This window comes from Rhinatrema bivittatum, chromosome 2 (assembly GCF_901001135.1).
Source record: "Rhinatrema bivittatum chromosome 2, aRhiBiv1.1, whole genome shotgun sequence".
In the NCBI taxonomy this organism is placed as follows: Eukaryota; Metazoa; Chordata; class Amphibia; order Gymnophiona; family Rhinatrematidae; genus Rhinatrema; species Rhinatrema bivittatum.
This window is the reverse complement of record NC_042616.1, coordinates 600,165,179-600,177,654: the sequence shown is the minus strand read 5'-3', so window position 1 is coordinate 600,177,654 and position 12,476 is coordinate 600,165,179. Positions and strand designations below refer to the sequence as shown.

At 43.4% G+C, this 12,476-nt stretch overlaps 1 protein-coding gene across 1 annotated transcript in view; it reads left to right on the top strand.

Moving 5' to 3' along the window:
* Positions 1–10,633, top strand: part of TTC39C (tetratricopeptide repeat domain 39C) — a 184,433-nt gene extending 173,800 nt beyond the window's left edge. Inside the window, exons 13-14 of the mRNA XM_029591144.1 lie at positions 8,898–8,936; positions 10,336–10,633. Coding sequence (XP_029447004.1) covers positions 8,898–8,936; positions 10,336–10,425 — 129 coding nt within the window. The 3' untranslated portion in view covers positions 10,426–10,633. The remainder of the gene's footprint in view (positions 1–8,897; positions 8,937–10,335) is intronic.
* Positions 10,634–12,476: the final 1,843 nt, after the last annotated feature.

Here is a 12,476-nt window from a genome sequence, read left to right as displayed (position 1 = left end):
TGGTTTCAATTAAATAAGGGCTTCTTGATAATAAAAAAAAATTGTAATTCTCATTTTACTTGGAGTTCAAAGATTTTGAGAGGCGTGGGCTCGGGTGGCGGATCCTCCTGAGCCTCACAATGAAGGTTTGCCGACCCACCCTTGGGGACAAGAGATAAGGGGACGTCTCTCTCTCTTTTATTAGAGGTGGGTTGAGATCACATTGGATCAGTGGATTCTGGAGGTGATACGAGAAGGATATACGTTGGACTTTTGCATTGTTCCTCGGGACGTGTTCATGGTGTCTCCTTGCTACTCCCTGCAGAAGAAGCAGACAGTGGAAACTACCCTGTCAAGGCTCCTCAGTCTGAGGGCTGTAATTCCAGTGCCTGCATCTCAGGAAAGTACCAGGCAATATTCCATTTATTTTATTGTGTCCTATCCTGGATCTCAAAGGAGTCAACTCTCATTTGCGGGTGACTCATTTTCACATGGAAACCTTGTGCTTGGTGATAATAGCTGTACAGTCTCGAATATCTGATCTGTCTGAGGCCTACCTCCATATTCCCACCCAGTTGAAGGCATTTTGTGGTGCTGGGGTGCCATTATCATTTTCAGGCAATGCCTTTTGGTATAGCCACTGCTCCCAGACCTTTTTCAAAGGTGGTGGCCGAGTTGAGAAAGGATGGGCTGATTTGAGCCAAGTCTCTGGAAGAGAGTTGCCTGGTGACCTGCAAGGTGATCTCCTTGTTGCAGGAGCTTGGGTAATGAACCTGGCCAAGAGCAGTCTTCAGTCTTGTCAGCCGTTGGAGTTCCTGGGTGTTCAGTTCAACACGAGGCAAGGCAATTCCCCCCCCCCCCCCCCCCCCCCCCCGCTAGAAGCTCGGATTCAAAAGTTGATATCACAGGTGTGTCTTTTGGTGAGTACTATACACCCAACAGTGTGGTCCTATCTTCAGGTATTCGGTTTGATGGTGACAACCCTGGAAGTGGTGCCGTGGACAAGAAGTGCGTATGCATCCTCTTCAGTGCTCCCTGGTATCTCGTTGGAACCCACAGTCTCAGGACTATTCAGTTCAGCTCTGCTTCCTGCAGAGGTGGTGAAAGCAGGAGGATCATCTGAGAAACTGAGTTTCCCTGATGTTGCCAGACTGGTTGATACTCACAGCAGATGCGAATCTCCAGGTTTGGGGAACTCACTGTCAGGAACTAACAGCGCAAGGGCACTGGAATACAGAAGAATCTCTCTGGAACATCAATCGCCTGGAAGTCCGGGCGGTCTGGTTAGCATGCTTGCAGTTCAGCGACAGACTGCAGGATCAAGCAGTCCGAATAAGGTCGAACAACGCAACAACAGTGGTTTACATCAATCAGCAGAGAGGAACCAAGAACTAGCAAGTGTTGCTGGAAATAGACCAACTTATAGAATGGGTGGAAGGGCATCTCCTGGTCATCTCTGCCTCACATTGCAGGAAAAGACAATGTAAGAGCAGACTTTCTCAGCTGGGAGAGTTTGGATCCTGGAGAATGGGTGTTGTTGGACGATGTAATTCAGCTGATAGTGGATCGCTGGGGCCTTCCATTCCTAGACCTGTTGGTGAACATTCCTCGCTTCAGTCACAGGAGAGATCCAAAGTCGTTGGGTATCTATGCTTTCGTACAGTCTGGCTGGAAGACAAGCTGCTGTATGCCTTTCCAGAGAGACTCTTCTGTATTCCAGCGCCCTTGCCCAGTTAGGCAGAATAGTTTGCATTTACATTTTACATTTATTAAAATTTGCTAATCGCTTAGTACTACAATTAGACTAAGCGATGTACAATAACATACATAAGAGTAAAGTGAAAATAAAAAATAAGCAATGTATACATTAAATAATCCAATAAACAGACAAATAATATTTATACAGAAAACAAAATAAAAACAAGTCACATGTATGCTAGCTTAAATAAGGTTTTTAAAAGACCCTCTGAATGTTTTTATAGATTCACATAGTCACAGCTCTATAGAAAGAGTTCCAAAGGACTGGGCCTGCAACTGAAAAAACACATTCTCGAATGATGTGAGGGTGTGTTAATTTTGGCAATGGAATATCTAAAAGGCCTCTTTCTTGAGGATCAGAGACTTCTGGACAGTTGCTATATCTTTAGGATGGCATTGGACCATGGACAAAAGTGACTATTAATCAATTTGAATAATGTCATGCAAGATCGAAAGCCTCAAGCGGATGGTGTTCCTGGTGGCACCGGATTGGCCTGGAAGACCATGGTATGCGAATCTGCAATGGTAAAGACCCCCTCTTCGTCGTCCACCGCACAAGAATCTGTTGCAGCAAAGGCCGGTCCTTCACAAAGATCCAACTCTATTTTATTTTATGATATGGCCCTTGAAAGGGCTGGCTTGTTGAAGCGTGTTATTCTTTTGCAGTGATTATCACCTTGCTATGAGCTCGAACGTTCTCCACTTCCTTAACCTATGTGTGGGTTTGGCATGTGTTTGAGGCTTGCTGTGAGGATTGAGGCATTCTTCCTCATTTAGTGAGGATCCTTCTCATTCTGGAATTTTTGCAGGATGGGTTAAATAAGGGTTTGGCCCATAATTCCTTGAAGTTGCAGGTTGCGGCTCTTGCCTGTTTCAGAGGTCAATTCAATGGTGAATCCTTATTGTCTCATCCTGATGTGGCCCGTTTCTTGAAGGGAGTGAATCATTTTTGTGCTCCCTTACGATTTCTGGTTCCCTTGTGGAGTTTTAACCAGGTGTTGGATTTCTTGGCGGGCCCTGTGTTTCGACTGCTGCGTAGCCTTTTCTTGTGGCTATTGACCTTGAAAACAGTGTTTCTGGTGGCAAAATGTTCTGCACGCTGAATTTCTAAGCTGTAAGCATTGTCTTGCTGGGAGCTGTTCCTTCGGGTGACTCCAGGAGCCATATAGCTGCGTTCTGTTCCCTCTTTCTTGCCTAAAGTGGTCTCTGATTTTCACTTGAATCAGTCCATTTCCTTGCCATCCCTAGATAAGAGAAAAGATGCCGAAGAGTTTTGCCTGTTGCGTCCTTTGGATGTCAAGAGACATATCCTATGGTATCTGGAGGTTTTAAACCTTTCCAAAAGACGGATCGCCTATTCGTCCATGGTGGAAGAAAGCAGGGTGAACCAGCTTCACAGGCTACAATAACTCGCTGGATTAAGGAGGTTGTCACGGCTGTGTGTGTGGAAGCTGAAAAGCTGTTAAGTTAGGGCTCAGGCAGTGTCTTGGGTGGAGGTTAGATTATCTCCCCTCGACATGGTCCTCCTTACACACTTTTTCCAGGTATTATTGTCTGGATGTGCAGGCCCAGGAGGATGCAGCCTTTGCATGCGTGGTGTTGACTGAAACACGGGCAGCCTCCCACCCTAGTTAGGAGTAGCTTGGGTACATCCCACTGGTCCTGAATCCATCTGTCTATTCACTAGGACAGGAGAAATTACTACTTACCTGATAATTTCGTTTTTCTTAGTATAGGCAGATGGACTCAGCTTCCCGCCCTTGGCTGCTGAATGATTGGTTTAATGTTCCTCCTGTTAGATGTATGTGTTCCAGGGGATTACAGTAAGTGTTCATCCAGTCCCTAGATTGGATACATTCAATACCTGAGTTCAGTGTTTCCTGTTAGTTGAGTACAGTAATGGTTGATTGTTTTTAATCAAGTTTTTTGCTAGTTTATTCACAGTTGCTTTTGAAGAGAATATTGGCAGGCTGGGTTTTGTTAGTTGCCCTTATGTTTGCTTTTTCCCCCGCCGGGCCACACCAATGTCCCCCCCCCCCCCCCACCCCTCCCCAACTCCACCTATGCAGAAATGGCAGCTAGGCTGGCAAAATTGGAAATGTAAGCATATATTGTCCAATCAGTAAAAGCAGGTGATAAAATTTCTTTCACATTTATAAATGAAATGAGAGACTAAAAAGGAGAATAGTATGAATTAAAAGGAAGGATGAACAGAAAGCAGATATATTAAATACTTTTGCTCAGTATTCACACTAGAAGGGCGATGGACTAAAGCAAATGGCAAAGACACAGGACTGTGGAGTGAACACAATGTTTATGTGTGGAGAAGATGATATTCAAGGTAATGACACAATTGAACATAGACAAGGCAGGTAGGACCTGATGGGTACATCCCAGAATGCTAAAATCGGAACGGACTAACTCATGGCTCTTTCAGCTTCGTCACTTTAAATAGGCAAGAATCCAAGAGACTGTGCAGATGTAGTAGAAGGTAAAACAGGAGGGAGCAGAAAATTGCAGCCCTGTTAGTTTGAAACAAGTGATGAGCATATTAATGGAAAACTACTGAAAGATGGCGTAGCCCAATACCCTGAAGCCATGGGTGACTGGATCCTAGGCAGCATGATTTCACAAGTGGAAGCTTTTGATTTCTTTTAAATGACCAGAATAATAGATTGGGGGTACAGCAGATGTGGTCTCCCTAGATTTCAGTTAGACGTTTGACACTGTTCCGCATAGACTAGTGAGCTACATATTCGATCTGGGATTTGGAAGAAAAATAGTGAATTGGGAGAGAATTTGGTTAAGCGACGGAACTTGGTGTGGTGGACCATGGAGTCCCCTCTGGTGAAGAAAAAATTATCAGTGGGGTGTCAAAGGGATTAGTGTTAGATCTAAATCCCAGCGCTACTTACTACATATCAAAAAGGCCTGTCAGATCCGCTTACAAAGGATCTCTCCATATTCCCTCTCCCAGATTCACTCACCATATTTCCACTAAAGAACGTGCCTTTTCCTTAGCAGAGCCTTCACTATGGAACTCCATGCCCCCAGAATTACGCCAGGAACACTACCCCTTGACCTTTAAAAAAACAAAACAAAACAAAAAAACCCTGGCTGTTCAAACAAGCCTACCCATAGTCTAGTCCCTCAACTCCCCCCCTGCCCCCCTCCCCTTCTCCTCACCCTTATCCTAATCTGTTCTACATTATTACTTTTAGCTCCCAATTTTAGCCAGCAGTCAGTTATGTATATGCTATACCAACTGTTATACTGTATGTTGATCAATAAGTCGTCATTCTACGTTAACTATTGAAATTTTTATCTCAGTATGTTACTTATATGTTACCTACATGTCACCCATATGCTACCCATAAATATGATACCATTATGCTATCTACCAATTGTCCCTCAATTTAATGTTACCTCTCACCCTCCATTTCCCTTCTCCTCACCCTTCTCCTAATCTGTTCGACATTATTACTTTTAGCTCCCAATTTTATCCAGCAGCCAGTTATTTATATGCTATATCAACTGTTATACTATGGGCCGTATTTTAAGAGAGATGCGAGGGCAGAGATTTGTGCGCGCAACCCGGCACACACAAATCTATGCCCAATTTTATAATATGCGCGCACAGCTTGGGATCTACTTAGTTTTTGGGTTCTTGCCAGGTACTTGTAGCCTGGATTGGCCACTGTTGGAAACAGGATGCTGAGCTTGATGGACTCTTGGTCTGACCCGGTATAGCAATTTATGTTCTTATGTTCTCTTCAGTCAGTCAATTTCATTTCTTACACGCCTTGCCATTAAAATGCTCTAGGCAAGGTAAGAGTATAAGATAAAAGCTATCTCTTCAGTGTGTTTGTAAATGACATTGTAGAATGGCTGGAAGGGAAATTGTGCCTTTTGGCAGATGATATAAAAATCTGCTGAAGGGTAGAAAGACCAGAAAAGAAAGATGACTTTAAAAAAAACAACCAAAAAAACCAGGAAGAATTCTAATTAAAAAAAGAAATCATGGATTTGAGGTGCAGAAATCCAAAGGCTGAATACCATTTTGGAAGGGAAGAGCCAGTAGTTACCAAAGAGGAAAGAGACCCAAGATTCTTTGATGATCTTAAAGTGGCAAAGTGTGCCCAAAGAGAGGTAAAAGGAGGTGGCCTCTCTCTATAGGTCTCTTGTGAAACCCCACCTTTGAGTACTGTATGTGGTTCTAGAGACCACAGTCTATAAGAGGATATTGATAAGGTGGAGGCAGTTGAGAGAAGGTCCCACCAAAATGGTGCATGACTTGCCCTGTAAGCTACACTAAGACTTGCGGAGCTAAAAATATTCTCTAGAAGAAAGAAGGGCAATGTGATACAAACATACAGATATCTAGTAGGCTTCACTAAGGTACCAGAAAGTAGCCCAAGAGCACAGGGGATCATTGTGCGAAGGTGAACTGAGGGAAATTCAGAAGGAATGCGAGGAAATACTTTTTCACAGAGAGAGGATCATGGACATCTGGAACAGACCTTCCAGCAGAAGTGACAAGAGACGACAAAACAGCGATGTTATTCAAGCACGCTTAGGATAGGCATACAGAGACCTCGGGGGAAGAGGAGGAAGGGATACAGTCACAGATTAAGACCTGTAAGTAGGGCTTAATTTGTGAGGGAGCAGCCAGGAACGCAATTCAAAGGCTCTTCTGTTTTGTGTTTTTTTCGATTTAAGAGGCATAGCATCTGCCACCTTTTTTCTGAGACCAGAGAAAGCAGAGCATATATAGTCAGCAGTGGATATCAATTCTGGCTTCCCTGCGGAAGCAGGGCAGAGCTGGTGGTTGCATGAATCATTTATAGCCTCCCCAGCTCTTGCAGGAAGCAGAGAAAGACCGAGGGTGTTGGAGTTGCTTACCCTGAGACATGGGGCAGCCACGTGGCTGTGGTTTTTGTGCAGTATATCTCAGCACAATTTAGGAGGCTGTAAAGGAAAACAGCCAAGGTACCAAAAAAAAAAGACACGGGGTGAATGCCTGTCAGCCTTACTACTTCTGCTTCTCCTGGGTGTGATGGCTTCCTGCTTATCACACTGCCATCCCAGGCCCTGCCACCTCTGCTGCTAGCGACCATGTTGGTGAGGGTGAAAGGGCCAAGAGAGTGAATGAGGGGATTGGGAAAGGGGTGAGTGATGAGATGATGTTGAGGGCAAAAAACAGTGAAGAGATCAGAGAGGCTGTGGGGAGGGGGAGGGGTGAAAGAGTGAGTCAGGGGATCAAAGGTGAGATGGTGAAGGGAATGGAGGGACTATGAGATGTGAGATGAGCAGTGGGGGGAGGGGCAGTCTGAGTGAATTGATTGGAGGGGAGAGGCTATAGAGCAAGAAAAAAAATGAGGACGACCTAGGATTGGGTGTGTTGGGGGAGAGAAGAAAATGAACGAGCTGAGCAAGTGGGATTGCTCTCTTCTTTCCATTCCCAGTGAGGCAAAGAGCAAATCATGCTTTTGAATTCCAGGCCCCATACTCCTGTGCAAGGAGACTGAGGATAGTGGACAGTGCTCTGCCCTCCCCCTCCCCCCTCCCAAACAGAGATGAGCCAGCAGATTCTGTCTTGAATGGGAGGCCTATGCTTTACTGGTCAAGGAGCGAGAGAAGGAAAGCTGCTGGAGAGGGTAATTTTCCAGGAAGAGGAGAGGCTTGAGGATCAGCAGGGATAGGGGGATAGACTTAGGGACAATGGGGAATTTAGGGGAAGGAGGATCAGGATCATTAGGGCAGAGAGGATGAGGGGGTTAGAGGGAGAGCCCCATTCTCTCTATCTGCCTTTTCTTCCTTACCCCAGTGATGCTGTTTCCCTATCCCCTAGCTGTCCTCCTCCTACCAGTGCTCATCAAATTAAGAGTGTGTCTGGGTATGTGTGAGAGAGAGAGTCCATTCTTGACCCTAGCCCTACTCATTTATTTATAGTTATTTATAGTTTTTATATACCGGGAGTTCCTGTATACAATACATATCACTCCGGTTCACAGTTAACAGAAGAACTACTGCCGGGGGGCAGTTTACATAGAACAGTTTACATGGAACAGTTTACATTGAACAAGACTTGAAACAAGAAAAAAACACTTGATCTAAATAAATAGGTAAAACCAAAAACTAAGCTCAACTTTAAGTAAATAAATAAGGCAATTAATAGACTAGATTAAATAAAGGCAGAGAAACCATACATTAAAACCAAAGGACAGGGTTTTTTAAATCTTCTAGTTCTTAGCTCTCAGGGAATGCTTGCAGGAAGAGCCAAGTCTTGAGTTTCGCTTTAAAGGTAGTATGGCACGGCTCAAGGCGGAGGTCTGGTGGTAGAGAATTCCAGAGAGACGGGCCCGCAGTTGATAGAGCGCGTTTTCTCAGGGAGGATTTTGCAGGCTGGGTAATCAATCTGTTTTGATATGCTCTTCTAGTCGGCTTATCCGAAGTATGAAGTTGCAGCTTGAAGGTTAAGTTGAGTGGGGATATGTTATGTAGAGCCTTATGAATCATCATGCTGCTTTTGAACTGTATCCTGTATTTAATGGGAAGCCAGTGGAGGTGCTGGAGGATTGGGGTGATGTGGTCTGTTTTTTTTTGCGTTGGTGAGAATTCTTGCTGTGGCATTTAGGACCATCTGGAGGGGTTTGGTAGAGCATGCGGGGAGTCCCAGCAGAAGTGAATTGCAATAGTCCAGTTTCGGGAGAATGATGGCCTGGAGCACTGTGCGGAAATCTCTGTAGCGTAGGAGTGGCTTTATTTTCTTTAAAACTTGTAATTTAAAGAAGCATTCTTTGGTGGTGTTAATGAATTTATTGAGGCTGAATCTGTCGTCTAGAATTACACCCAGATCTCTGACTTGCGGCGAGGTGGTGTATCCTGAGGTGTTTGGAGTGTTGCTGGAGGTAGGCAGGGTAGATTTGTCCGGTGCTATTATAAGGATCTCCGTTTTATTAGTATTTAGAACCAGGTTGAGGCTGGTTAGAAGCTCGTTGATGGACCCTCTCCACGGTTTTGTCTACAAGTTAAGCCCTGACAATAAACAGGCACAAATGGATAGACAGGGTGGCCTTAGCAGGTCCTTATCTGCTGACATCTTCTGTGTTTCTGCATCCATTTGGTTTTTTAATTTGCCTTGATTTCTTATTTTGCAGACTGTTGGGAGAGGCAAGGCTTTACTGTTCCGAGCAAAGGTAAATGGAATCATGCTTTGTTTCATAACAGAAGTGACTTGAGAAACATGAAATAGTATCTGAAATAAAGTGAGGTACAGTTGACTTATGCATAAGCCATGCACCAGTGCATGAGGGCATAAGACAAATGGGTATTCAAGCTCACTGGTGCCTGTGATTGGTCAAGCCCCTTATTAAAGATGAATTAAACAGCAAAGATTTTATATTACACAGCAATTGTAAGATGCAGCAGGGGTAGCCAACTCTGGTCCTCGAGTGCCACAAGCCAGTCAGGGTTTTAGGATATCTACAGTGAATATGTATGAGATGCATTTGCAAGCAATGGAGGCAGTGTGTGCAGATGCAGCTCATGTATATTCAGTGTGGATATCCTGAAAATATGACCAGATTCTGGCACTTGAGGACTGGTGTTGGCTACCTGAGAGACAACATATAACATTAGATTTTTTTTGTTTTCTTTTTACTGGTTTTCCATTTATTTAATTTAACTGGTTTATTACCCATTGTTTTTAAATACACGATTCACCCAAAGCAGCTTACAGTACATTAGAATAGCATATGAGCAAAGATCAATGTCAGCTTTACATAGATTAGGTATGTATCAATTTAAAGTAGCAGGAAAATCACATTTTACTTCACAATCAAAGGTGCACTTTAGGACTAAACTTTATGTAAGCAACACAAACTACTTTCCAAAGAGAAGAAAGCCTATGAGATCACGGTGTGCATGCATCTGTGTTCATGGCCTCTCACCACCAGTAGCATTCCTGTTTAGTGACCTGTCCCACACTAAATGTTCAGTCTGTCAGGAAGGCAAGGGGATGCTAACAACGATCCAGGTTTATGCACTCTATCAGGTGTGCATGGAACTTTTTTGGGGGGGGGGAGTCGGGGTTGTTGAGGGGAAAATTTCAGGCTAATTAACTACAGAGAGAGAGGGAAATACTGGCATTTTTTTATCCAGAATAATTGTGCATTTTTCTGATTCCAAGCTGTCATCCAGAAAGTTTATTTTTAGATTTTTTTTTTTTTTTTTTTTAACAATTGCTGGTGTCTCTCTCAATATTATGATTCAGAAGTAACGATTTAGATTTGTATGCACTGCCTCAATTGTATGCAAATCTATCTCCTGAATATTCATTATGGCAGCCCTGAAAACCTGACTGGCTAGATGTGCCTTCAGGCAGAGGGTTGTTTCGACTTGCAACATTTTGACTTAAGACACAGTTTTCAGGAACCAATTGTGTCTTAAGTCTGAAAACTGCCCATAAACTCCCGAAATTCTATTTCGCCTTTATCCTGCTGTGTTTTTCACAAAGCAGGGCTTTGTATTGTGCTCCCACTCATGGCATTAACTTTGCTATTTCAATGTCTCTCTCTTTTCTTGTGTTTGCCTCAGGAGGAGTTCGCTGGATATGATTTTGAGAATAGATTGCACGTGCGCATCCACGCAGCATTGGCCTCGCTACGTGAAGTGGTCCCACAGTGACGGGCTGGGAATCGGAAGGGAGCTGGCATTCTATGTCAATCAGATTCTGCACTTTACAAAACCACGGAGAGCAAAAGTGAAACTGGGGGAGGAGGGTCATCACCCTCCACCTGGAAGTGCCCCTGTTCCAGTCACATCTAGAGCTCTCCAGCTAGGCCAAAATATCAAATCTTACTTTTTGCATCAATTTAAAAAAAAAAAAAAAAGATTGAGCATAATTATAGTAGAAAACATAATTGTAGGGAAGCAAGAAATAGCTTTCAAGTGACCTTGTGTTTTAATCTTTGCTTTTTGTTTTGTTCGACATTGCACCAACCATGATTAGTGTGTCACTGTAGTGGAGCCTGAGAGAAGCGCACATAGTAACATAGTAAATGATGGAAGGTAAAGACTAAAATGGTCCATCTAGTCTGTCTAGAGAGTTGTTTAGGGTTGAAACTGCTTGGAGAGGCAGTTTCAACCCTGGACACCCATGTCTTCTGTTTAGGGTTGTAACTGCTACTCTTTGTAGGTTACCCCCTTGTAGAAATGTCTGCATCTCATATTGTCATCAACGCAATCCATGCTGGCAGGATTTGTCATTGATTAGCATTCTAAATAAGAAACCAAAAAAAGGATTGAATTAGCACAAGTTTGAAACGTGTGGTGACTGTTCATTAGTCCATTTTTCATATGCATTCATCACTCAAGCATATTAAGAAAGACTTGCAAAAGAAGGGGGTGCAAGATGGCCATTTGCTTAGGTTCACGCTTTGAAGGCTCCCTTCCCTTTTCTTTAATTTCTTGATGGTTTGTTTATTGTTTTTTCTCTGAATGGATAAAAGGAAGGGTACGGTCCATGCTTACCTGTCTGGTATGGCAGCATCAACTCCAGGCCTTATGGACAAACATCTCCTCTACTTGAAGGATCCTTCTGAAAACTCCGTTGGTCAGTGTGGAAGTTGAAGGATCGCTGCCTTCCACCCCTGACTTCCATGCCTCGTTGACTCTGGAGCAGCATCTGATTCCTCTACAGTCTAGTTTGTGGATGGCTAGTGATGGTGAGTGAGGAACATCATTGCCACAGTCTGATGACATCAGGAGACAGTCCGGGACAGCATCTGAAGCCTCCCGGATGTTGGAGTTGCAGGCCATTGGGGCACAGTGACCTCCGTGGATCTTGGAACACGGGGTGTATTCCCCAGGTGATGCCTTGAATATGTTGTCTTTGGGTTTTACTGGACCATGGGAAGAGACCATGTTAACTGAGGTATTTCATTTTGTTTTACCTAAGCCTACAACTATTGGCCTGGATTTGATTTGGGAAGCCATTACCAAGTTATCCCAACAGCTGGATCAATTTGCCTCTCAATAGCAAGGTTTTTCTACTGCTTTACAAAAGCTTGAAGAACAGACTGTGGCCTTAGCTCAAAAACCAAATTTGCTTCTTTACAGGGCTCTGAGACTACATCTAAGGGCCATCTCTTTTTGATTGAATTGGAAAATTTGATTCGAAGATGGAATATTTGGATTATAAATGTTCTTAAGGAACGATTGATTTCCCGTATTGAAATGCTGAGAAAATCCTTCTTGGAGGTTTTGAAAATTCCTATGTCTAGAGATTATTTTTCTTCTGTTAAAAATTATGTGAACACTGGAGCTCTGCCTCAGACCTCTATGAACACTCTGAATTTGACTTTTTTTTTTTTTAAGAAAAATCTATGGGAGAGGGGGGGGTCTCTCCATCAACCTTTATTGTGACTTTTGCTTTGGATTTTGATCATGATTATATATTAACTATTCTTTCATAACAAGGGCATTCCCTTTATGAGTTTGTAAATGCGTATTTTCCCAGATGTTGCCAAAGTGACTCAAATGAAGAGACAATTCTTACTACTCAGAACTGGTGTTCGGTTGGGCACTTTTTGGCTTAATTTTTCTTGTAAATGTAGAGTAAAATTTAAAAGGGTGAAGTATGTATTCTTTGATCCTTCCTAGCTAGTTACTTAATGAGGCAGTCTAGACCTAGAAGCCTCTTTGCCCACCATATAGGTTTGACACTAGATTGTATG